Below are 12,211 nucleotides of genomic sequence, written 5' to 3'. Positions count from 1 at the left end.
TTCACATAAGATGTACTTGCCTGTCACATGGACAAAGGTCCTGCTGGATTTGAGCCTCAGTAAAACTTGCATGCCAAGTTCTATGAGTGAGACTGCACACACGCAGGTTTTCTGCAGCCTGACACCAAGGAACCAGAGGACTGAGTATGTCCCTAGTCCTACAGTTACAACCATAGATGCTGCTGGTCCCTAGTCCCACTAACATGGGGAGTTATCCTAAGCCCTATGGGTACTTCTGTTCTATCTCAGCTTGCTTTAAAAGAAAATAATTATAAGCAGCAGCACCATCATCATGTTATTGGTCATAAAGTTGAACAACTTCAATAGAATTATCTTTAGATTTTGTTTCCCAGTATCTTGTGCAGACATGTTTTAAAAACTCCCAATGAATTAATCCATAAAGACAATTCCACAAACCAACAGATTTCACCATAAATTAGACCCGCAAGTGCTGCTGAGAAGTCACTGTGCGTGTTGATGTGTCACAGCTTGTGCAAGGTAAGAGCATTGTCCAGCAGTACCATGGGCCCTCTAGCAACTGGTGAAGGATCTCCAAAACCAATAAACCAATCCCAAAGAAAGAGTAAATGGCAAATGGACAGCCTTTTTTTTTTTTTTTTTTTTTGTGTGTGTGTGTGTATGTGAACAGTTAAAAATATGTTTCTACTGTTATGCATATGTATATGTATATATGCTACTGCATAACCCAAACTTTCACAAGTTCTGGGGGCCTAGACAGATTGTATCAGTGTGTCCATGAATTCATTCCTTAACAAGATACTAGAATTTAATACATGAATTGTAAGAAAGGGAGAAAAGACACCACTGAAAACAATGAAACAAACAAACAAAAAGAGCAAAATCAACAATAAAAACACTCTTGAGATTAAAAAAGAAAATAAGTGAGAGAGGAAGAGAGTTTGATGCCCTATGCATCAATAATCAGTATTTTGCCAAAGCTGCCCTGCTTTGATGCAACATTATAAAGGTACTTGTTTCAATGAATGATCAGTCTTACTGCAGCATTGCTTATACCAGCTGGCAACAAGGTTCTGCTAAATTGCAATAAGCCCTACCTAAACTGAAGTAAATGTGCCCAAACCAAGTTTTGGAGCAATATGAATTCAGCTGCTGCAACTTCTGTGTGTAGAAAAGCCTGAATGCAATATGCAGAACTATGACCAAAACCTGATTACTATTTCTCTTTGCCCATGCACATCAGCTTCAAACTAGGCCAAGGTTCACGTTCACAATTTTATTCATGTTCATAAATATTATGAACATGAGAAATATTAGAGAAATATTAGAGAACTCTCATCTACAAAGGCTCTTGGTTCAAAACTTTCTCCTCGTTTGTTTTTGTTTTTGTTTTTTTTTTTCCTCAGGAGCTATAGGAAAGAGACCTAAGTGTCAGGTTACATATCTGAAGGACTTTCTCAAATCACAGGTAGCCACAGCAGGAGTCTTACAGACTATTGCTCCCTGACACTCTAATGTTAATTATTTTTTTTTTCTACTTGAAAGAAGAGCAATAAAATCATTTAACTTGATCCACTGCATCTGTTGGACCATAGTTCTAGGTATGAAGTTTCCATAATCAGGTATTTGAAATCAGCTTTTTACCAAGAACATATGGACAGCAAACTACACTATTCTGACAAAAAAAAAAAAAAAAAAAAAAAAAAAAAAAAAAAAAAAAAAGTGTGTTTCTGTGTTATTCATCATTCTGTACATCTCTATCTCAAACGATAGAATTGTACAGCAAACATGGACAGATCCATACACCCACAAGGGACCCCATCCTCCTTCAGCAGGTAAGAAAATTTTCATTTAAATCATGTTTGTAGATGTGCTTATACTCACATATCTTGGGTATTTGAATGCGACCAATGTACATAGCTATCTGTACCCTTTTTGTAGTCAGAACTGTGAATCATATTCCACAATGACATAAATCATCACTCATTAGTTACATGTTCAATCCCTTCTCTTCTCCCTTCTCTCTCTGGGTAATTCTTTCAGAAGCAGCTGCAGCAGAGAGCAGCTATGTATCTGTACAACTTGGCTTATGTTTAGTGGATCAGGTTTGGATTTCATTTAAATAATATTTCTTTTCTCAAAATTTTATTTAAACAAACAGTAAAAGCTTTCAAAATTATTCAGTTGTAGAAATTGATCAAATCTGTGGTTATTTGGGCTCCTTCTTAATGGGACGGTTACAACCACATTAGCAACAATTTTCTTTATTTTCCCGTCCTCCCTCCTTCCTCACTTATAATTGGAGAGCACTGTCCTGGACATTGCTATGTGAGTGACCTCTGCCCCAGTGGCATTAGCGGAACAGTCAGGTCTTTGTCCATTTTTCATTTCAGCTATTGTGATGTACTTTCTAAGGTACACAATTTCCTTTTCCCTTGTCATGTATCTGCTCCTGCATGACTTCTCACATAGATGTAAGAACTCAAATCATAGAATCTATTTTGATGATTTTATGAGACAACTGCAAGTATGCTACTACAAATCATGAAACATTGGTTTAGGGGTTATTTTGGAATGCTGGCATAATGATCATGAAAAAGCATAAATCATGCACTTAGATGTAACTATTCTGCAGCATTATGAATACAAATGCTTATAGGGATGTTATAACAAATTTACAAAAACTTTTGTTGTTTTAGAGTTATTTTCTTATAGGAAGTTATTCCTATACCTTTTGATAAGCAAACTGAGTCGTGCAGTCATAACACTGTTCAGCTAACAGTGACTTGAGGGACACTTGTGGGATCTGATTCTTCAGGAATTACTCATGTACATAATGTTAATAACGTATGTAAACTTTTGCAGCAGCAAAACCTCAGTTTGTACATTATGCACATCACCTCATAAATTGTGTCGTACAAGTACCGGTTCCAGCATTTTCACTTTTTTTTTCAGCCCATTAGCATACATTTTTGTTGGTTTCTAATACAGACACCTAAAAAAAAAGACAGACATTCACTTGCAATGTGAATGTACACATGTGAGGGCTCCTTGGGCTGCAATTTGCTTGGTTCATTATGGAAAATCTGGCTGGGTTAAAAAAAAAAAAAAATCATTTGGCCTTCAGCCTGAGAAGGTTTGGCAAAACTCCTGGTTTATAGAATTTCTGCTGCCTGCTGCTTGTGTTCCAGGCAGTCCAATGCTTCATAATCTTAAGGACTTCTGCTTTAGTAATTATTTTTACAGACTTCTTGATAATGCCAATTAGTTGATTCTCATGTGATTTAGTCCTTACTACTTAAAAAATGACATTCAAAATTAAGTTCAATATCAGATGGTGAGCTGCTCTGAATAATATTTTAGTTAGTTTACTCTATACTTTTAACCTATGGTTAAAGTAAAAAATAAAAATAAAAATATCTGCACAAATTTGGAACACATGAAAGTCTGTTGCCTTTGCTCAAGGAAACTAGAAAAATACTCAATGTGATACCAAATCTTCATAAAAGCTTGCATTTCTATTTCAAGTCAACTTCACTTATAAGACCCTGACAAGACCAAGCTATTATTATTGAAAACTATATCCAACATCTCTGCTGCTAAATTACTTATTTTACTCAGTATGATGTTTACTATTAGCAACTGGTAAATCCATACTATGGGTCTTGATTATAACGTAAGATTTAAACTACAGTGACCTTTTGGGGGGAAAAGAAGATTGAGCATGATCTAGCTTGTCCATTAAACTTTTTTTACTATTCCATGATTTATTGATAGAGAAAGTGTTAAGGCAATAAGAAGGAACAATTCTCTTTACTTGGTTCTACTGCTGGGGGCCACACAATTAAAATATGAAAATATAACTTGATGATTGGAGTAAGAAGAAGGACTAAGAAAGAAATAAAAAGTTTGTTTTCAAAAAACTTAGAATTTAATAGTAAGATATCAAGGAAAAATTATCTAAGGGGGAAAGCAATTAAGGAGTGTTTTTTGTGCCTTAAAAAACCAACCAACCAAACAAACAAAAAAAAACCAACACCACCACATTAAGGATGTTAGTTTAAAAACAAAACAAAACAACTAAAAAAGCACCTCATTATGGAAAAAGAGTATTAAGGTTCTCTAAATGACAAACTTTTCCTGATTCCAAACACATAATGGAATACAAATGAAATATTGGAAACATACTATGAGAAAAGGTCAAATAAACATACGTGTAGGTATATAAAACTTCATAAAATACTTACATGAAGTGTAACAAGCAGAGTTGTTTGAAAAACGAATTCAATCAAAGAATAACAACATAGGAAAGGACAAGAGATAGAAAGAATGATTAAGCTTACATATATATATATATATACACACATGTATACATATATATATACACACACACACATATATATTTAATTGTAAGAACAATTAAATATTTAAGTACATTGCCCCTGAGGAATCACCACCACTGAAGGTCTTTGGATTGGATTAGAATAAATCAGGATGTCTCTCAGGAAGAGTTATTGACCATGGGGATAGCAGAAGGACTGGGGTCTTTTTCAGTAGTTCATCCAGCTCCACAGTCCACTGTCCATTCCACCACTGCTGCATGGCACTCTGCACCCTTCAAACCTCAACCCTTCATCGCACTTACCCTGTTTCTAAGAACATGTAACTCTCTGTCATGGTCTTTTCAGCATTATATGGAGGGTAGACCTGGTCCATCTCCTCAGTATATTGCATTGCTGTTGGTAAAGCAGGGAAAGAACTGGGCATGGGACATGAGGAGAACCTAATGAAACAACAGTCAAGGCCTAAAGAGATTTGCAACTGGCAAGGAAACGAGGTAGCTGACTTTCTGTGGTGAGCGTGTAGAAGGATAAACAGGGCATGAATGTACACAAAAGTGCAGTCCATTATCTTCACTAAACAGTGTTTTCCTTTTTAAATATCTGTTCAAAGATTTTATTAAAAGTTGGACTGCTGCTGAAAGAACTACATCACATTGCTATAGAATAGAGTCTTTATTTATTTATTTATTTATTTATTTATTTATTTTTCTGAAGTAATTGTTTGCAGTTTGCAAAAACCCATCAATATATAAAGTATTTGTCCACAAGAGCAAAGGCCATCTGCTGCCTGAGGAAGCTCAAATCTGTTAGCATTGCCAACAGAGTTAGCAGTGACCACAACATGTTAATGTGATAATCCACCAAGATAATAAAACATGCATTACACTGTTTCACATAACGGTATTTTTCCTCATTTTTTTAACCCTTTTCAGGAAAGACACAACCAATTACATTTGGTACCAAACAATGGATTTTTTAAACAGGTATAATATTTAACTGAAGGTTCCTGGTCTACAAGGACTCATAAAAAGGCAAGTAATAGAAGAGGGGGGGGGAAATGTTTTTGTTGTGGTTATTGTTGTTCACTATTTGAAATGAATTTTAGGTATCATTGAATCCCTAGGGGTGCAGATGGCTAAAACTGCTGCTCACTTCTTAATTAATGCAGAAAACAGTGTGAAGCTAGAGAGCAATCTCAGGGTTATTTGTATATTCCTGATCCTACCTCTCATCTGCTGCATGCAGTGGTGCCTCTAATGCTTTTTGACCAAGAAAGACAGCCAAGGCTGAAACTGCCAGGTTCCCCTACGACAAAACTACTAAATACTAAGTGCCTAAATTCTGTCTTGCCCTGAAGCAGCGGGACCCTGGAAGCCAGCAGAATTTCCTGCCTTGCCTTTTCCCTAGGATTTGTTTGCTTTTAGCTGCTCAAGGGATGTGGAAAGTGTCACAAGGTGATCAGTTGCATAAAGATTTTGGATGGCAATCATGGAATCATTCCTGTCACTATTACTTAAACCATCTGTAGCTTAACAGCACTTCTGTAGTTATAACTCCACTTAAGTAGGTGCAAACCTGCAGAAGTTACTTTTATATGGCTGTCATTCTTGACTTTAGGAAAAGACTTCAATAACCTAATAATCTAAGGACCCTTCTAATAACAATGTCATAACTTCCAATTCCGTATGAAAGCTTCTTATAAGTAACCTATATATTTGAAATCTGGCATGCATAAGATACTCATATTCATTGTTCACTTTACTGTGAACAATGTAGTACACAAAAGTTCACATTTTTACATTTTTGTCTGAAGTATGGACGCATCCATCCATATTTGCCACTTGAGCTACATTACTGTGTAATTAAATAATATGTGTAATTATATAATACGTTACTGTGTAATTAAATAATCAGTTTCCTACAGAAATCAGTTTGCTTGTTTCCTGAATCAGATGGCAATTTCCTGTTTCTTTCTGTTTAATTGTGATCACTGATGGCTGACCTGCATTGAATACCAGCACTTTTCACAAAACTTAAATTACTGTATTACCAGCAGATATCTACTAGGAATTACCCATGCCACACTTGACTGCAAACATATAAAAGCAGAAAGGCAGAGTTTTACAGAAGACCAATATTTAGAGTTCAAACAAAAAAAAAGCCTACAGTCCTCTAAATCTACATTAGAACTTCCGTCATAACTGCATTTTGGTAAAAATAACAATAACAGTCAGATATTATGCACATGAATTTGAATGAGATTTAATATCACACCCCTTAAATTGACAAGTCCTTTCTACTGAACCAACTATGGACTCTGTTCAAAAACTTTCCATGTATTTTTCTTTCTAGTTCATTTTTGAACTTTTGTAACCTTTTGTAGGCTTCTGTCCTATGAGACCTCCTAACCACAGTCCAGTACACAACCCACAGCCTGGACTGAAATTCAGTCCAACTTTTCAATTTTTTTTCCTCTTTTTTTTTTTTTCTGCTTTGTATGTAGAAAATTATTGGATTTTTTTCCTGTTTGTTATACTTAGACTATAACCATTCTTAGATCTTTAATTCACGTTTTTACAGCATCTTATGAGAAGTTCCAAGGCCAAAGCCACGTTTTGTCATTAACTACATCCTTTCACTTTTTTTTAATTTTATTTATTTTGTTCACCACATGACACAATAGCTTCAGTTGATGGTAAGTGATCTAGAACTTCATTTGTCTTTCCATGTAAGCAATGCGTTACAAGCTGCATTAATAAAGCAAAGGTCCATCACGAAACCTGGTAATAATAGCATGTATAAACTACATGACCAGATATTTCTCATTGCCAAATGAGCTAGCAATTGTGCCTCAGCTGTGGATTCCCTACAACTTGAGAGTTTTGTAAAGCAGCCCTTTTAAATTCAAAAGTTTGAGAATTTGATGGGGGAAAAAAAATAATCACAAACAGAACTGATTTTTAAATAGTACTAATTATGATGCACCAAATATTACTTCAGGTATTATTTTTTAATTTATGATAATCCCTACATTTTGCATGTCTGAAAACTACAGAACATTCCAGCGTAGACAAAATTTATAATTTTTAGCAAAGGAATCAGTTTCTTTTGCAAGACCCTGTAATACTTAATTCTTACATATTCAAGTATTTTATTTTCTTAATCATGATGTGGTAAAGCAGTTGCGATTACAAACATTTACTTTGAACCTGCGGTGCTAACCAATATATCAAGAAACATCAATTGATATCTCTGCAACTGCTAGTAATTTTTGACACCACATCTATTTCTGTATTTTTGATAGGCAATCCAAACTTGAAAGACTAGAGGCAAGAGAAATGAAGATTGATAATCTTGTTCATCGTTATGAAAACAAATACTAATTCATTTTTATGCATTTTCTATGATACTTACTGTACACTACATTCTTTGGTATATACATGTATGCCACTATACATGTTAAATATATATCTATATTTTATCATATACATCATACGCATACATACATACATACATATAGGAAAACAGACATTAATTTTATTTGTAGGTTTATATCTTTGTTCTTTTTTGTTTTACCTATTCATCTCAAATATGTATTTTTATTCATGATAGATAATGCTCCTGGGTATTCATTCCAGTAGGGAGTAAATAAATTACCTTCTCATCATACCTTTGGTTTTTAAAACATTTCTTCAGTATTTAACAAATGGTTCACCACACTTCAACTGAAGGGGAAGATATTAGTGGTTTGATAAATGTATTTTACTGTAACATTTAGCTTTATGTATTCTCATGATTTATTTTATAATCTTATTGAATATATACAACTGAATTGCTAGAATTTATTGCAAAAAATAGCTAAATGTTTCTGTTTGAAATTCCTAAGGTAAAGTTTTATGAAAATAAACATAGCATGTTCCCTGAAAAGTTTATCATATAGCAAACCTGAACAGAAATTTATCCTAAAATTTGCTTCCTAATCTGTTAGTCTTTGATGCAAGAACGTCTCAGTTTGGTCACTGCATGAATGTTTGGAGTATACACTATGTTGCAACATTTGAACAACTTCACAGAATATTTATCAACAACAAGAAAACTTATTGACAAAAAAAAAAAAAAGCTTTCTATAAACAATTGTCATTAAAGTATGTACTAAATTAAAAAATAAAATTCAATTTATAATAACGATATAAGCCAATGGCTATAAAAGACTGGAGGTTGGGAATGAGGGGCTTTGACTTGTGGAAGGGCCTTATAGTAGTTAGAAGCATTTCCTTTATATTAGATCTAAGCTTCATTTCATTTTTAATCCAAGTTTGGTTCCCATATCCTTTTTTAACTAGCACATGATAATGGGACATGATAGGAAAAGGTTTATATGTCTTTTGGGGCCAGCTCCAGGAAAAGGCTGTGATGACTTAAATTAGATGCCACTACAACAAATGATTGCCAACACTATATCACAGAGATGTCTATGCTTTTTTTTTTCCCCTCACCTTTTTGGAATGAAACTACATCTGCTATTCTGTCTTTTGTCATCAACACATTCGAAAATTCTCATCTTTCTATAAGCTAACTCAGGATTTTCCGGGGAAGATGGGGGGTGGAGAGGAGGGTGGGGGGAGGAAGAAAAGAAAATATATACAGGTCTTTCTTTTAAAGCAATATATATGTATTTCACAGTATTGTCAACCCATTATTGTACGTAATATACAAATATGTAAAGTACAAGAAGGGAAAAAAAATAAAAAGCCTAATGGAACTCCATCTGATACACTTCCCAGCAAAGGAAGTCTTTACAAAGGTTCTTACTGCTCTCTTCATTCCTCTTTTCATTCAGTCACTTCTGGCTGTGCAAGTTGAGCACAGATATGAACATCAGCCACATCAGTGACACAGTGGTTACATGATTCACAAAAAGATAACATCAAATACCATAAAACCTATGCAGTAAGTTCAAAGAACTTTTCCAAGTCCAAAGAACTTTTTCCATTTTCCAAGATAAAACACCAGTATTTTTACTGCCATACTGGCAAAGTAAGATGGGCACATGGCTACACACATCAATTTTGCCCTCACCCTTTTATATCCAGAAATACTTCTCCTTCTCCCTTTGAATTCTGCTGCTTGCATAAAGAGAAGGTATTATCTTTGTTTGCCTTTTTATGCTCTACACTTTGTCCTTTCAACTCATCTCAGAAGTGCTATGATTTTATTGTTCATTTCCTGTTGACTATAAAAATTGTCTCTCTGGAATTTTTTCATATTTTTTTTTCTTGTTTCCTTGCAAGTCTGTTCCACCTTCCCCTGCCCTTTTGTACCTGCCTTGAGACTGTTGCTAGCTTGCAGATTATTTTCAAAAGGGCTACTCTTATCCCCTCCCATCCCATGCCCTGAATAATTACTCTCAACTGATTTTCCATTCTTTTCTGTCCTTCTCTTTTACCTTTCTCTTTTATCTGCCAAATATCAGCCAATACGTCCATTGCATTTGGTAGATTATTTCTTTTTAAATAGTAACATTGCAATACTAATACCATGATGCTGACATCATGGTAATAGTATTTCTCAGATAAAAGGTCCAAGTAGAGGTAAATTCTTTACATCTTTTCTTTCAGTTTTTTTTTTTTTTTTCCAGCATAAACAGTGTACTTTTTTTTTGACTACAGAAATATTTTCCATATTCTCCCACAGAAATAAGTACTTTCAATATGTAAGACACACTAACCATTGCAGTTTCAAAACTCTTGTCATCAATTTAATATTTTCTTTGGTAAATTTATTTGTTAACTTGAAGTTCTGAAGTTTCCAGCTACTAAACAAACCATGGCATAGCTATTTAGAGATAAAATAAGAGAGGGAAAATATCATTTGCTCTCCAAAAAAATTTATTTTCCACTTTGATCAGGAAAGCAAGAGGCATAAGACCTTTGTCTCCATGGCTTTACTGTAAATTTAGTTCAATGGGATTTCAAGGAATACGGGAAGATTTATTAATCCTCCTAGGCCTGTAAACTGTCCATTTTTCCCCTCTTCAGCCTCTTGTAGGTAGGGTTGTCCATTTTCTAAAATCCTCTTAATAGCTGAGGCAGTGGAATCTTAGGCTTCAGACTTAATAAAGGAATTTTTTTCCCTTGGGTTTGCAGCACTAGGAAGAGGTGTAAGTTCAAAACCAGAATGAATGGAATCATTTCACGTCTTCATTATTGTCCACTTCAGGTGACTAGAGAACACTGACAGTTAAGTCAATAACATTGCATCAGTACAAAAACAAGCATATTTCAGATATTAAACTATATACTAGTTTACTAATGAGATTTTAATTTAAAATGACAAGTTACTTCCATACTGCCACAGTGTATTGAAAAGATTTGTTTATACACCTAATGAACCATAATTTAGAGAGCTGTATACAAGTACATTACTCTGTGGAGCTCCTATGAGTTCTGCATCCCCATTTAAGTTTTACTGTACCAAGTGGTAACTAATTCTGGTCATTTACTTTGACAGTTTTCTGTCAGGCAGCCAGGTGTAATCTATAGCATATTCAGAAAAGGTAAAACATTATATTTGTAAACATGTTTTACATGTACAGTGGTATAAATCTCAAAGTAGAAAATATTAAAAAAGTGTCTGATTTATGGTTGAAAAGGCAACAATATGGAGTTTTGCTCCTCCCTAACTCCCCCATGGACTTATGCCTAGATTCAACTGATTTGGATAGATAAATGGTGGGGGGGGAGGGGGAGGTTACTATGGAGAGCCAAGAAAATGCAATGCTTTAAAAGGACTTGATCCAGCTTCAAGTTCAGTGGCTATCATTCTGTGCCTGAGGTTACGCGTACATGCAAAGTCATAAGCACAGTTAATTACCAACAGTAGCAAAATTCTTGTGTCTTATTTTGCCACCTGTGTAATGATTAATCACTAGGCTATTAACTAGTAGATTTTCAGTATAGAATTTCTTTTCCTTAATGTATCTAGTAGTTATTCACACAGGAGTTAAGACACTTGTCTAGACATACCACAAGGCAGATTTGGTTCCTATCATTCTGTAATCAAACTGCTTACACCCTAATAGTTCTGGGTAGAGGAACTTGCAAAGCATATCAATAGTACTGTGACATTTCTCTCTAAATAAAACTCAGTAAATGTATACAGCTGCATTATTCCCTCTTTAGAAAATCTGTTCTTATAAATAAGATCATGGTCCAACTCCCTGCTCAAAATTTCCATCAGATTGCTCCATTAGGGCAGGAAGCTTGAAATTGTCTCAGTGGTGATTTTTCAGCCTGGGAATGCTGACTTAATGCCTCTGCTTGAGGCCACTATTCTCCACTTGAAAGGCCTGTGCCCCCAAACTGTTTTCTATGATTCTTCCATCCTCCCAACAGCTCCCCTTCCGCTAATTTCATTTTCTGTTCTCACAGAACAGAAATTCAGAGACTTCATTATAACAATAATCTGGCACTAAGGGACATGATTAGTGATAGGACTCAGTAGGTCAGGTTGCTGCTTGAATATGGTGATCTTGAAGGTCTTTTCCAACCTAAATGAGTATATGAATCCTGTCTACTGCTGTTTGAATGATTCCCTGAGGTCTTCCAGGGCATCTTCTACTTTTTACCTGTTTTCACTACTTCCTCTCAGCCACAGTAAAGCATCTGCATGACCTGTGAGAGGGACTAGTGTTATGGAGGTCACAGATTACTCCTTACAAAATTTTAATGCATCTGCAGCTGAAAATCATCTACTTAGCAACAACAATGACTATTAATATATTCATTTTGGGTAGACCTATCACTTCACTATTTTGTCACAGTCAAGCTCTGCAGCAAAAATAAGGGTTTCAATAAGTATTATAAAAAGTCATACTCTGTCTTTTTTTT

At 34.9% G+C, this 12,211-nt stretch overlaps 1 protein-coding gene across 3 annotated transcripts in view; it reads right to left on the bottom strand.

Annotated features, from left to right (window-relative positions):
• Positions 1–12,211, bottom strand: part of AGMO (alkylglycerol monooxygenase) — a 197,669-nt gene that overhangs the window by 48,704 nt on the left and 136,754 nt on the right. Inside the window, exon 13 of one of the 3 annotated variants that reach the window (XM_027450884.3) lies at positions 4,625–4,715. The exons of the other annotated variants lie outside the window; for them this stretch is intronic. Within the exon in view, the coding sequence (XP_027306685.3) occupies positions 4,653–4,715 (63 nt within the window). The 3' untranslated portion in view covers positions 4,625–4,652. The remainder of the gene's footprint in view (positions 1–4,624; positions 4,716–12,211) is intronic. 3 annotated transcript variants of the gene reach the window in all.

This window comes from Anas platyrhynchos, chromosome 2, assembly GCF_047663525.1.
Source record: "Anas platyrhynchos isolate ZD024472 breed Pekin duck chromosome 2, IASCAAS_PekinDuck_T2T, whole genome shotgun sequence".
NCBI classification, from domain to species: domain Eukaryota; kingdom Metazoa; phylum Chordata; class Aves; order Anseriformes; family Anatidae; genus Anas; species Anas platyrhynchos.
This window is presented reverse-complemented; position numbering and strand designations above follow the sequence as displayed.